The sequence below is a fragment of the Octopus bimaculoides genome, chromosome 28, assembly GCF_046866305.1.
Source record: "Octopus bimaculoides isolate indiv1 chromosome 28, ASM4686630v1, whole genome shotgun sequence".
NCBI lineage: Eukaryota > Metazoa > Mollusca > Cephalopoda > Octopoda > Octopodidae > Octopus > Octopus bimaculoides.
In genome coordinates this window covers 12,927,907-12,943,585 of record NC_142955.1, presented here as the reverse complement: position 1 = coordinate 12,943,585, position 15,679 = coordinate 12,927,907, and the positions used below count along the sequence as shown (strand labels likewise).

Here is a 15,679-nt window from a genome sequence, read left to right as displayed (position 1 = left end):
GAGAGAAAGAGAGACAGGAAGACAGAGAGACAGAGAGACAGAGACAGAGTGACAGAGAGACAGAGGGACAGAGAGAGAGAGCTGTTGTTGTTCCAGCACACGAGTGTCCAGACTATATATAAAACGCGTGTGTGTGTGTGTGTGTGTATGATTTGGCCCAGCCAGGAATGGCTAACAACTTTGTTTGAAAACGTTAACCACTGTCCACTGTTGTCGATACTATCACCTGATGCCACTGAACTACCAAGGAATGTCCCCAAATGTTTGAATTGCTCAATAATGACTTCAGCTATTACTTAATCTTCACAGATGCCCCAACCGTCCACTACAGTCAGTGCTGCCCTCTTGCATCGAGTCTAATGCGCACAATTCTCAATCGAAGTGAAGCTACATTCGATTTATAAGAAGCCAGTGTTTACAGAAAGACTTCTCTGAACAGACTTCAAACACACTCCTTTTGTCACCAGTATCTTTAGAAGGCGTAGGTTTTGTTGTTATTGTTGTTGTTGGTGATGACACAGTTGTATTAGGAGAAGTGATTGTTTCCTTCCAGGGCAGCTTTTAATGGGGCGTTGATAGTGATGTGGTATCATGTTGGTGGTGATGATTGTGGTGATGTCTTAAGGATATCATTACAGCCGTGTTGATAATTATTGTGCTAATTTAGCAAGAATGGCATTGGTGGTGGTAAGTGGATAGAGTGGTTTATATTAATGTGGTGGCGTGATAGTAGTGGTAGCCTGTTGGTGGCGGTGTTAGCGTTATTGGTGATGCGATGATGTAGGATGGTAGATGTAGTACTGGTTATAGTGGTGGTGACACTGGAAGGGCTTTAAAGATAATCCTCGTAATATTGGTATGGTTTGAAAATTTGATCTAGAACATTCCAGATAAAGATGGAATTATCACCAGCTGTATAAAGCCACAGCTCTTCAACCCGTATCTAGTTTGATAGGCACCAACGCACAAAACTCTCGGGCCTTGAGTAATACTGTTTCTTCAGTAAACATTTATAAAGAAATACTCGTTCATATTTTGAATTTTAGAATTCCTGTTACCGTCAGTTGTACCTATATACACTTCTATATCGTTGTAATTGAGAACCTGCGTTAAAGCAGCTTTATATTTTAACTGAAGTTGAAGAGCCATGAATCATTATGTGTGTGTGTGTGTGTGTGTGTGTGTGTGTGTGTGTGTGTGTGTGTGTGTGTGTGTGTGTGTGTGTGTGTGTGTGTGTGTGTGTGTGTGTGTGTGTGTGCGGAGGAGCGGGGGGGCGGGCGTGCTGCATCCGCGGGCGTTATATTTGTACTTAAGAAGCACCGAAGTAAATATCTTTGCGCCAGTTATTTGTCATGAAAAGAAAAAAAAAAATTTTTTAATAAATACAATCAATGATTAAAATTGATTGTGTTCCGTGCAGATATATGAACAAGTCCTCGTTGTCTCAACTGCGTTGACGGATTTCAATGCCTTTCTTCATTGGAAATCTACATAGTAACGTTCCCTGTTCATCTTTTATATTTCATAAACACATCACGCCATCACCGAATGCTAGCACAATAATGCCACCACCATAAACGCCATTGTACCGACATTATCACCATCGGAACCACTTCAATAATTACTCAGCCGTTATTCTTTCTATGTTTAGTGAAGTACAAAACTCTTTTCAAGGACATTTTTTCTTCATAGCAATAAGATAAGACGTGCTCAAAGCTAGGTGTATTTTCACTTCAGTGGAGAAATACAGACACATTAGTAAACAAGCTTGATCTGAGTGGATGATACTAACAGCAGTGGACAGTCAATGCGTTTTGGTCATTCATAGACACATCGGAGTTTGTAGGTAATACTGATAAGAGAACATCGGACGGAGAGCAGTGACCAGTACTGGCATATTTGAAGGGACCTGACATCTGTAGACTCTACTTTGGGGAATAGAAGAAAATATTGTGAGTAGAAGACGAGAGGAAGATCAGAGCAAAATTGTGACATTAATGAGCAGTCCTGATATCAATCGTTCACATAACAAACTACGGTGTAGGGTCTGCCTTCAATCTCAGTGAAAGTAAGTGTTTTCTTTTATATCGCATGGTATTTCGTGGTATTTCGTGTGTAAGGATTAGAGTCTGTAAGGATTAAGTCCAGGTTGTGTGAGTGTGTGTATTTGTATATTATTTAAGGTCTAGCCACCATGTAGAGTTCTCCCTTATTCGCTGATCCATACTGCCATATTTGATGGCATAACAGATGCACGTGCATATTATATGCATCGCAATTGCAGCAGCGAATATTCAGTACAAAAAGAAAATGTGAATAAGCATTTAAATCTCATGTATCGTCAGTGGATGTTTCAAATATTTTAGATGGATACAGGCATCATTAATTGAAGCCCGAGCGGTTATTCCGTGAGATTCACCTAAGTGTAAGCTGCGCTTACCGAAGGATAAAATAGAAATGGCGAATAGAATTATACTGCGATGAAGATGTTTTTCATCAGATGAGGCAGATGATAATAATGAAGATGATGATGATGTATTTTCTAGATGGCTGAGAATACTGTGATACTTTAAATAACACTGAATTATTTAATCCACAATTTTTCTTTTCTGCATTTGTACATTCGTTTTACAACAACGCAGGAATCTCAAATTAATTTATGCTCCCACTGGATATGCAAAGTAAAGTGAATATTTTACAGCCCTTTTGGATGAGATTGTGAATTATATTGTGCAGAGAGACTGGCAAATATTACAGTTTTTTTGATTATATAAAGGGAAAAAAATATATTTACCCTTTATCGATAATTGTTGATGCTTTTGTCCAATTAGCACACATATTCATGCAGCTCTTTCTCGATGTAGGATTAATGCATGTAATTTAATCAGGACTTCGTATATTGACCCCGAAGAAATTCTTGAAACATTTTTGAGGCTATTTACTTACAGAACGTTACGTTTTCGATTTCACCCTTATAATGTATGGATCAATACCCTGTTAAGTCGGTAGTAACCATTGTTGAATATTGTTGCAATGAAACGGGGTTTCCATCCCTTAGTTGTATCGCCCCCTCCACCCACCAGGCTAATGACCTTCATCTGCCAAACTGACTTGTCAATTAACCCATAGTTGGAACTCTGACACTTTTTACTGTTCCAAGTCAGAATAGACGTGGAAACACCAGTAGCTAAGAGGTGTTTCTGCACTCCTCAAAAAACCCCCAAAGAGGCCCCACTACTTGATGTAGTTTAAATCATAACCAGGAGCCGCACCTTTATTAATAACACAAATATATCTTAAAACTTTCATTTTAAATCGTAATTAATGTTTTTTTCGTGTTCTTTTACAGACATCTTCCATCTCACCCAAACTTATCTTCCACTTACAGGGTTTCTTTCTGTTACTCTCTTACACTTTTCTACCTTCTCTTCCTCGTTCTCTTTCTAAATATTAAATTTTACTTTGTCTTTTTTCTCTTTCCAAAAATCCTTTCAATCTCTGCCTGTCTATCTGTCTATCTGACTCTTTCTCTCTCTCTTTCTTTCTCTCTCTCTCTCTCTCTCTCTCTCTCTCTCTCTCTCTCTTTCATGTCATTTCTTTCACCCTTCTTTCTCCCTCTTTCAATCATAGAGCCAAGAATGTCCCTGTTTCATTTTACCCGTCCAGATGCAAGGGAAGTGCTGCTCTTAACCCTTACAACAATCCTGGCTGTTACCTCAGATCAGGAATTTAGTGAAGCTTACTACAATCGTTTGGAACCTGGTTATTCCTATGGTTATCTTCAGACACCTCCAACACAACAATTCTCCACCGTATCAAGTGTACTGGAATGTGCCGTCATCGCTCTGAACAGCCAATCAGAATTCTTTACTTACCACAAAATCAGCCATGTTTGTAAGAATTACTCACCGAAAAATATAATGACAGTCGTCAGCACGAATGACGTCAACGAGATTTCCTTCTATAGATGTAAGTGAAGCTTCATTATTATTAGTTGTTTTTCTTTCTTACATTGTGCGATAAGATATAACTACCGGTTGAACGCAGAGGATCCATGAAATCGACTTATTCCTCTACCATCGAAATTGCTGGCCAAGATTTCAAATCAATATTCTTGTTGACGTTGTTGTTGATATTATTGTTGTTGTGGTTGCTGTTGCTGTTGTCTCTCCATATCCCTGCATTCTGTGTCATTAACATCTCCCTCTCTTACGTTGCTATTTTCCGTCTGGTAGTTTCTATATATGTTTTCTTCGATTCCTACTTCTGTTAAGCAGCATTTCATTTTTATCTGTCTTTCTTGGTCAGTATGTCTCTGTCGAGTTTCATCAAACATTACCTTTTCAAACCATATCTCTCTCATTTGTCCAATGCTACTTCGTATGTAACATTCCATCACCAATGCAATCCGTCTTTCTTCCTTTCCTTCCTACTACAGTCGCTCGATGACGACCGAGCCCACCCTGCCAGGCGAGAGATCTTCACCGTTATCAGATCCAGTCTCAGTCTCACTGTTGTTCAAATCATTTTCCATTTGGCGTTTTCACTCGTAGAGTGTGTTGCAATGATGAAGTGATACAACCACCTATATTTTTATTGAGACATCATCTTTAAACAGGTTGCCCAGACCCCTGTCATATGCCAACCTTGTATTTCAAGGTCACCGGTTGGGCTTAAACGTATTTCAACTTTTCCAAAGCTTACATGAAGGGAATTATTGTTTAGAGTAACCTCAGCATTCGAATATCGAGTCTCTACAAACGGTTACATTTTGACATAATAGCCCCAAAATTATTATTATTATTATTATAAGTAGTAGTAGTAGTAGTAGTAGTAGTAGTAGTAGTAGTAGTAGTAGAGTGATGGAATTTGGCAATCGTATACAAAAGTTAAGAACTCATCTATCTATCTCTCTATCTATCTATCTATTATTATTATTGTAATTTTCTTTATCATCTTTCAATCGTTTCCAATTCTTGCCGAGTGTCTTCCTGACACCCAGCGCAGATTATCGCACTGTATACATTGGTAGACCACAAATACAAACTCACGAAATTGTCCAATTACAAAGTCATGTGATAGAGAAAAAAAGGGGAAGAACGACACAGCGGAAAAAATAAAAAACAAAAAACAAAAATAAATATGTAAACAAAGAAAGTAAAGGAAGAAAAGGGAAAGAAAATTCACAGCGACAATGCTCTTCTCAATACGTGTGACGTGCCAGTTAAGACAGGTTTTTGCACTTCCTGCATGGATGGTAAGCCAGGGATCATTCTTAATTAGTTATCAGTTCTTTTCTTGATCATTCCAAGTGCTCCTACAATCACTGGTATTGTAACCGTCTTGAGAGGCCACATCTTTTCGATTTCGATTAGCAAATCTTTATATCTTCTGAGCTTATCAAATGCTTTTGCCGAGATATTATGGTCAGAGGGTATGATCATTTTCAATCAATAAACAGACGTTATTGTTTTGGCCTTTCACCACAATATCTGCTTTGTTTGACTTAATGGTCTGGTCAGTACATACTGGTAAGTCCCAAAGAATAGTTACATTTTCTCTCTCTCTCTCTCTTACAACTTCAGTGTGGTGTTTGTACGATTTGTCAGCAGTTTTGATTTTATAATGGCGACACTTTATCCAGTGTAGATATTGGCCAACGCTGTCATGTCTTGGTTTGTACTCTACAGGTACTAAATCCTTACTTCCAGAGATTAGGTGGTCCACTGTTTCTATCCCATCGTTGCTGTATCGTCACTTTGGATCTACATCATTTTTCATCACATTGGCTTGATAGTTCCGGGTCAATATGCTCTGATCTTGGAAAGCCAAGATAAAGCCTTCTCTCTCTGCCTTTAGCCTTGAGCTCCGTAGCCACTGATGGGTGCGCTTCTGGTCTACATCAGCTTGTTTGCTACGGGCCACATATTTGCCATGCAGAGCTTTTTGTTCCCAGTTATCAGCCAATTGTTCAAACACATTTTGCTTTGCTATTGATTTAACCTTCTTTTCAACTACAGTTGCAGCACTTCTATCATGCTGTTCAACTCACTTGAAGATATTTTGCTCTCTTTCATAACAGAATGTAGCTTCTTCCGTCTTTCATCGTTTTCAACGAGCTTTAGCTACTAGTCGTTAGATGTTTCTAGACATTTTGCCATTCAATTTGTGGTGGTTTTGTAGGAGATTTCAAATTGAATCAAGCCTCGACCTCCTTGAACTCTCGGTAGGTAAAGACGATCCGCGTCTGCCTGTGGGTGGTGCACCTTATTGCAAGTCAGCAGCTTGCGGATTTTCCCTCCAATCTTCCTTATTTCGCTTATATTCCAATTCAGCACATTGAAACTGTAACTAACAACCGGAACTGTTAAGGAATTTATAGCTAACACCTTCTTACGTGCATTGAACTCGGGTCTTACGACTGCTCGAACTCTCCTCTCAGACCCCTTCCGGGTCTTCTCTTTCATGCTTGCATGCTGAATACCAGAACCCTCACTTACTCCGAGGTACTTGTAAGTTTGTTCCTGCTCGAGGTCTTTTATGACTTCCCTTTCTGGAAAGTGGCCTTGGCACGTTTAACAAACCCAAATTCCATCTCAGTGTCATCACTGAATGCTTTTTTACAGTACATAGTAGTTCTTCAATCTCATTATCGTCTTCGCCATAGAGTTTTAAGTCATCCATATAAAATAGATGACTTATTTTCTTGTCTCCGATTTTATATTCATACCTTGTTCTGTTAAGTTTACTTGTACGGGGTATTAGGGCTATGCAGCAAATTAAAGGTGAAAGTGAGTCACCTTAGAAAATGCCGCAGCTGGTATCGATATTTTTTGCCCAGGCATAATCACACATACAGACACACATATATATATACACACACACACACACACACACACACACACACACATACATACATACATATATATAGATATGTATATATATATATATATATATATATATATATATATATATATATATATATATATGTATATATATATATATGTATATATATATATATATATATATATGTATATATATATATATGTATATATATATATATATATATATATATATATATATATATATATATATATATATATATATATATATATATATATATATATATATATATACATATATATATGAGAGTGTCTTTCTGCTTGCGTTCACTAAATCCCAACACAAGGATTTTATCTGCCCGAGGGTAGAGTAGTAGAAGACACTTACCCAGCGTACCTCGCGGTGGGAGTGAACCCGGATCTATGTGGTCGAAAAGTGAATTTAGGTCCAAAGTTTCCTTGTAATCCTGTCTGATGGCACTCCGTCGGTTACGACGACGCGTGTTCCAGTTGATCCGATCAACGGAACATCTTGCTCGAGAAATTAAACGTGAATTGGCTGAGTACTCCACAGATATGAGTACTCTTAACGTAGTTCTGAGAGAAATTCAGCAAGATGCAGAATTTGCACAAGACCGGCCCTTTGAAATGCAAGGGGCTACTCATTTCAGCCAGCTGAGTGGACTAGAGAAAGTTGAAATAAATTACCTTGCTCAAGACACAACGCGCTACCGGGGTATCGAACTCGTGACCTTACTATTGTGAGCTGAATACCCCTAAGCACTTAGCCACGCCCCTTTCCGCCTGATGCTATGTGTTATCCAGGAATTGTATCCATGGTGATGTTTGCAGATGGAACTGATTGAGATGTAGCGCAGATATAATATATTTGAAAATACACTATTTGGAATGGAAGTTTTAGAAATAAAGTTGTCTTCTTCAAATATTAAGGTTGTAGAAGCAGCAGCAGCAGCAGCAGCAGCACTAGTGGTAGTAGTAGTAGTAGTAGTAGTAGTAGTAGTAGTAGTAGTAGTAGTAGTAGTAGTAGTCTCTTGTACTCGCATAAATCTATGAATTTAAGCATGGTTATTTTACTCCTGTGATTCTCAACTGGCATCCATTTTCCCCCCTGTGATCCCTATGAGATGCTTTGTTGGGGTAGAGGGGCTCCGTGCATGTAAAATAGTAAATTGGGATCCAGAGTAGCATTAAAAGACGACCCCTTCGGTCATGAATAGCCTCGGCATTGCACCTAGGATGTTCCCCTCTGCGAGAGAAGTCCTTGCAAGGTTGTTTACGGCTGACCAGCAGTCGCCCATGCCTGACAGCCTCCCGTCTCCACGCCACCGATGTTACTCAAAGGAAAGGCAAAGGGGCCGATACAGCTCGGCACCAATGACCTTGCAACTCATTTCTACAACTGAATGAACTGGAGCAAAGCACATATTGCTCAAATCACGAAGGGAAATTTTGGCACAAGGCCAGTAATTTCGGGGGAAAGGGTAAATTGATAACATCGTCCCCAGCACTCAACTTGTACTTACTTTATCGACCCCGAAAGTACGAAAGGCAAAGTAGACCTCGGCGGAATTCGGACTCAGAACCTAAAGACTTATGAAATGCCGCTAAGCATTCTGCGCGGTAACGATTCTGCCAGCTCGTCGCCTTAACACAAAGGGAAATATTACAGCACAAAATATAGTGGTTTTGTCTCATCCCCCTCATTCCCCTGGTTTTGCTCCATCTGACTACCATCTTTTCAAACCATTCCAACGTTGTTTAGAGAGGAGACATTTTGTCAATTGTGATGAGGTCACAAACAGTATCGAATGTTCCTTTCGTTCGAAACCTGAAGAGCTTCACGTCCCAAGAATCAACTATTTGCCAAACTCAATCTCGGCGCTACTTTGAACTCAGAACCGTGAAGGGAGACTAAATGCCATTAAGTATTCTACCTGGTGTGCTAACGATTCTGCCAGTTCGCCACCTTAAAGAAAGGAAATAGTAATTTGATTAAATATATAAATCAAATTCCCAAAGATGGATTTGCTATTACTGATATTCATCCTGTTATTTTTGCTGTTAGTGTTGTTGTTGTTGTTATTGTCGTTACTTTTATTATTTTCCAGGTTTGGAAACAGCTGATTCCATGGGCATCTTCATCCGCTTGGAATAGTAACTAACCAATCAAAAGAGCTGTTTTATACAACGTGACCATACGGCTTCTGTCAATGGAATTCACTCACAAATAATTAGTTGTATAAGAAAACGGACTATAAGTAGAAGACCCTTGTCTAAGGTGCTCCACAGTAGGATTGAACCCGAAAGCACTTGGCTGCAAAGCAAGCTTCTTAACTATACCACAACGCCAGCATCTGTTGTGTGTGTATGTACATGTGTATGTAAGCGTATTATGTGTGTGTGCGTGTGTGAATGTGCATGTGTGTGTGTGTGCCTGCGCGCGCCTGTGTGCATGTGTGTATGTGTGTCTGTGTGTGTGTTTGTGTGTGTGTCTCTGTGTGTGCGTGTGTGTATGTGCAAGTGTATGTATGTGCATTTATGTGTGTGGGGGAGGGGTGTATGTGAGTGTCCCAGAATTAACTATCTATTTCAGTGAAACTCAGCTTTATTTGCTGAAAAATGATGACACTCTTTCTTTTTTATGACGCTTCTTCTTTTTTTGTGTTTTTTTGCTTCTATATCTTCTGGAGGAGTTACCTCAATCCTAAAAATGTTAACCAAAATGAAGTGAATTGGCACGTTTCTTTTTTGAACCTGTGGAAGAACCAGGAAATGTTGAAATATCGTTCACCTGATGACAATGGCACATCTTTTTTTGTAAATAATAATAATAATAAAAATAATATTAATAATAATAATAATAATAATAATAATAATAATAATAATATCAATCCTTGCTGTTAAAGGCAAGAGGCCTGAAATTTGGGGGGTATGATGTTAAAGTGTACTCGTTTGTGGAGACTCGACATGGGAATAAGAGGTTAGCCTAAACGATAATTATATTTATGTTATCCTTGGCCAAGTTGTAGTACCTGTAAGCACACCTGGTGACCCTGAAATACCAGGTTGATATATGGTGTGTCAGGCAACCCCTCCAGGGTTGATGTCGTAATAAAAATATCTGTGGTTGAATCACCTTATCACCGCAACCTCACTAAGAGCGAAAATATCAAATACAAATGTTGCGAACAACGAGGTGAGTGACATTGGAACTGATAACAGTGAACACCTCTCGCCTGGCAAAGTAGGACCGGTCGTCGTGTAGCCACTACGGTACGAAAGGGGGGGGAATCCATGCCTACATACACACACATATATATACATATATACATACACACACACACACACACACACACACACATATATATATATATATATATATATATATATATATATATATATATATATATGTATATATATATATACATAATTATGGGATCAGCAACAGTTGCTTCACCACATACCGAAGTTCAGAAATAGCAGCTAAAGTGCTGATAGTAAACCGCAGATTTTCTGCAGTATTGTTTGTGACGCACATGGTAATTCTTGAGGAGGGATAAGAACTGGCTGGCCTATGCAGGTTCGGAGATGGTTTCAAGTTGTGCCGATGCATGATGTCGCTCGGTCATGCATGCACAATTGCTAGCATTGTCGAATTTGCAACTGGAATATCATACTGATGAGGAAATGAAGAGTTTTTTCACTTCTAAGCCAGAAACGCGTCTATGATTAACTACGACTGGTTAGTTTCGTTATTTTTTCTCCTTGTTTTGCATTTGTGAGTTACAAGTAATGCTATCTGTTGGAGTTTCAGCACATTAGCTGCTATTTCTGAACTTCGGTATGTGGTGAAGCAATTGTTGATGATCCCTTAATTATGTTTATAAATGTATAAGAACTTTTAAATAAGTTCTTCACCGATAATGGTGTTTACATACCGAAGGGCTTGGTAAAAATTATTAATTATTAATTTATTAATAAATTAATAAATTGATAATCCTTTACCCTTTTAATTGTAATATATATGTATATATATATATATATATATCTTATAAAATCCGTTCTGTCTGTCTGTTTGTGCGCTTATAACTCACGTATTATTCACCCGATCGCGCTGAAATTTTAAACATTGATACATGAGAGAGCAGTGCGTTCCGTAATCTAAAATGATTTTGAAAATAGTTAGTTTCAAGGTGAGAATCTTTTTGTCCTGTTTGTTCTGCCATTAAAATCAACCAGTTGCTCACACTGTCGGCACATACAATTTCGCTAGCAAAAAGGGGAGTGCAGGATGACAGTCAACCAAAACCGTCGCTACGCTGTCTCTCTTATGACGTCCAATTCCACTTGAAGTTGTATATATATTGTGTTAAGATACGTTATCAATAAATTATCCTTACTGAGAAGAAACAGTCAAAAGTAACCAACACACAGAATCACTAAACATCTCTACTATTTCACACCGTACAAGTTAATCCTCTTCACCTTTACAGCTGACATAAAAAGCTACACAAAAAAGAGAAGAAAATTGATTGCTATTAAAACGTGTAAAATTTTGGAGTTAACAATCTTAATCTTTATTTAATGTTTCTCATTCAAACTACATAATAGGAAGAATTGTCGGATTAAGACAGTTGGGTGTTTTGAGGGAGATTTGGCTGCTATTTCTACCAATTCTAGCTACCAAGTAGAAGTATCCCTTATTGGCTCATAGGTACATATATACAATAAACGAGTGAAGAACGAATATAGAGTGCGTGTGTTTATTTAGCAAAAAAAGTGACCGTCCCAAAATACAACGATATCTGTTTCAATACGCGATTCCACATTAGAAATCTTGTAACACAAGACCATATATATATATATATATATATATATATATATATATATAGGTGTGTGTGTGTGTATCTTTGTGTGTGTGTGTGTGTGTGTGTATGTGTGTGTGTGTTTGTGTTTGTATTTATTTGTATCTATGCATGTGTGTGTGTGTGTATGTGTGAGAGTGTGTGTGTATACAAAGACGGAATAATTGCAGCTGGAATATCTCTGGCCATATGTCTCATCGATTGCGAATAGCTTCTTACAAAGCAACTGTAAAAGAACCGGATGATCAGCCATAAATACATCACGTCTTTGCAATGGATGAGATGGTCACATTTGGATTTCTTTAAAACATGACTGTTTTGGACGAGAGTTGATCAGGTGTTTAAACATCAGCACAAACTCTCGCTCGCTTCATAATCCACATCCACACACACACACACACACACACACACACACACACGCAGGCACGCGCATACACACACACACACACACACACACACACACACACACACACGCGCGTGGTCACACACGCACTAAACGTATCTACTACCGACCCTAACTATAACACATACGCACACACACAAAATACAATGTGATAGAAAGCGCACTTATTTTCAGTGAGGTAGGACGGAGAGCGTACACTTTAGGTGGTTATATAAGGACTTCTTGTCAGGACCGTTCATTAATGTCACAACTTTTCCTCTGCACCCCGTACTGTCTTCTACTGTCAATATTGTTGTGTCTTCAGATGTCTGGACGCTTCATAAATGCCTGTAGCGACCACAGATTTCTCTCCTATTTTCTCTTATCGGGATTACCTACAGACTTAGGCATGTCCATAAATAACCAAAACGTACAAACTGTTTGTAAATGACCAAAACACAGATCATCATCCACTCAGATCAAGCTTGCTGGCTTGTATTAAACTTTCTTTTATATCTCCTTTAATTGCTATGAAGAAAAAAGAAGGCCTTCAATAGAGACATGCGCTTCACTAAACATGTAGAAAATACGGCTCTGTGGTTCCTGAAGCCGTTCCGATGTTAGCAGTAAGGCAGTTGTGGTGTTTGCGATAGTGACGTTGTAGTTTTAACACCTGGTGATAGCGTGATGTGATATTGGTGTTTCTGTTGGTGGAGATATAAAAGCAGAACAATTAGGGTCTCTATACCGAAGACTTCCATTATAGAAAATCATTCAGATCAATCACCGTGGATGATGTAACAGGAACATAGTCCTGAATGGGTAAACACTTAATTTCAACCATTGATAGTTGATGTGTTAATAGATACTTTTCTTCATTTCATGACAAAGTTAGACGCCAAACACGCAAACAGTTACAGACGTCGAAGCATAACACGAACAGTTCTCACCAGTTTCACACTGCATGTCTTTACATGTATCATGGGAATTATCGCTGCTTTATAATAATAATAATAATAATAATAATAATAATGGGTAAAAATAAAATAGACATTACTTCAGCACCAACAGCAGAAGAACTAGAGAAATTCTGGAAACAAATATGGTGGGTGAAGCAACAACCCCAAAAAAGGACCATTAAAACAACGAACTTAGCACCTGAGCAACTCTGGGCCCCTATAACAACTGAAGAGGTCACCCAGACACTGCAAAGACTAAGAAACTGGAAAGCACCTGGACACGAAAAGATCCCCAATTTCTGGTTAAAACACCTGCCAGCAATGCATAAAAAGCTGGCAGAAAACTTTAACAACATAATAGCAGATCCAGAAACAATGCCTGAATGGCTCACAAAAGGGAAAACCATCTTAATCCCCAAATCCACGGAAACGGAGAAACCACAAAACTATAGACCTATAACCTGTCTCCCTACGATCTACAAAGCCTTTACTGCAATAATATCGCAGAGATTGAGTAAACACCTGGAAAATAACAACCTGTTTCCAGAAGAGCAGAAGGGATGCTGCAAGGGCTCATACGGCTGTAAAGATCAATTATTGATCAATAAAGCCATAACTGAAGACAGCCGCAGAAAGAAGAAAGGCCTCAGTATGGCCTGGGTGGACTACCAAAAGGCTTTCGACAGTGTTCCCCACACGTGGATTCTGGAAACACTAGCCATAAACAAGGTGGCACCAATTATCATAAAATACATAGAGCACTCAATGAACAAATGGCAGACAGTGCTACAGCTCCAAACAAAAGAGGGACTTGTGAAAACGAAAGCCATCCCCATTAGAAGAGGAATATTCCAGGGAGACACGCTCTCTCCACTCCTGTTCTGCCTGGCACTCACACCTTTAACAGAATTGCTAAATAGAACTGGATGCGGTTACAAATGCTATGGAAAAACAGTCAGTCACTTTCTATATATGGATGACCTAAAATTATATGCAAAAAACGACAAAGAGCTAGAAACACTACTACAGACAGTACACGGCTTTACCAAGGAAATAGAAATGAAATTCGGATTAGAAAAATGTGCCAAAGCAACCCTGAAAAGAGGAAAATTAGTTAAAAGTAGCAATATAACACTAGATAAAGCCAATGAAATAAGAGAACTAGACGAAAGCCAACCATATAAGTATTTAGGAGTCAATGAACTAGATAGGATACAACATACACAAATGAAAGAAAAAATAAAGAAAGAGTACTATAGACGAGTTAGATCAATACTAAAAACAGAGCTCAATGCTAAAAACAAGATAATGGGTATCAACACTTTAGCTGTCCCAGTTATAAGCTACAGCTACAACATCCTTAACTGGACACTAAACGAACTATGTAAAATAGACAGGAAAACAAGAAAAATAATGACAGGATATAGGATGCACCACCCAAAATCTGACATAGAAAGGCTATATATACAACGCACAGAAGGTGGCAGGGGTCTTATACAGCTAGAAAACTATTATAAAATAACCACCATAGGACTGCAAAAATACCTACTCCAGAAGCAAGGGAAACTAATACAAATAGCCACAAAACACGAGCAAAACAAAAAACTGTTTTCAGTATTTAAGGAAGCTGACAAATACAAACAAGAAATCAATCTACCTAACAAATACGAAGAAGAAGAAGAAGAAACAACAAAAGCTATAAAACAAATGAAATCCAAACTAAAACTAGAACAACAACGGACCATGATAAAACGATGGCAAGAAAAGCCCCTACATGGTAAATACTGGGCTAAACTAAATGCGAAAGAAATAGACAGAGAAAAATCCCAGCAATGGCTGAGAAGCTCAGGACTCAAAGCAGAGACTGAAGGATTTTTAATTGCTGCACAAGACCAAAGCCTCCCCACCAGAAATTACCAGAAACACATCATGAAAAGAAATATAACAAGTAACTGTAGAATATGTGGAGATCGACAAGAAACAATAAATCATATTATCTCTGGCTGCCCAGTCCTGGCTAAGAAGGAATATATTCACAGACACGACAGAGCTGGGACCTATATACACTGGAAGCTATGCCAACATTATGGAATAGCAACAGAAAAAAGATGGTATAAACACACGCCAGAAAAGGTCACAGAAAACGAGAAAGCAACCATACTCTGGGATATGCCAATACACACAGATAGAGAAATTAAGGCAAATAGACCAGATATAGTTGTCAAAGATCATGAAGAAAAAAAATGCTTTCTAATTGATGTATCAATACCAGCAGATGACAACGTTTCTCTAAAAGAAATGGAAAAACTTTCAAAATACAAAGACCTGGAAATAGAGATAACTCGAATGTGGAATCTAAAAACAGAAACAATTCCTATCATAGTAGGTGCCTTAGGTATAATAAAAAAATATTCAGACAAATACATAACAAAAACACCAGGACTTACAAATATATATAACATACAGAAAATTGCACTACTGGGTACTGCACACATTCTACGCAAAACACTTTCAATACAGCTCGGTAGTGAAGTGAAAGCACGTTATAAAAATAAAACTACTGAATAATAATAATAGTAATAATAATAATAATAATAATAATAATAATAA

At 38.2% G+C, this 15,679-nt stretch overlaps 2 protein-coding genes across 2 annotated transcripts in view; one reads left to right on the top strand and one right to left on the bottom strand.

The window, feature by feature from the left end:
- The window catches only part of LOC106881038 (uncharacterized), a 150,510-nt gene that overhangs the window by 96,383 nt on the left and 38,448 nt on the right, over nucleotides 1-15,679 (bottom strand). The gene's annotated exons all lie outside the window — the stretch shown is intronic.
- On the top strand, nucleotides 48-9,763 carry LOC149130588 (uncharacterized). Its single transcript, XM_089344668.1, has 3 exons — nucleotides 48-2,068; nucleotides 3,631-3,969; nucleotides 8,972-9,763. Exons 2-3 carry the CDS (start codon nucleotides 3,639-3,641, stop codon nucleotides 9,016-9,018), a joined length of 378 nt encoding a protein of 125 aa, XP_089200794.1. The 5' UTR covers nucleotides 48-2,068; nucleotides 3,631-3,638; the 3' UTR covers nucleotides 9,019-9,763.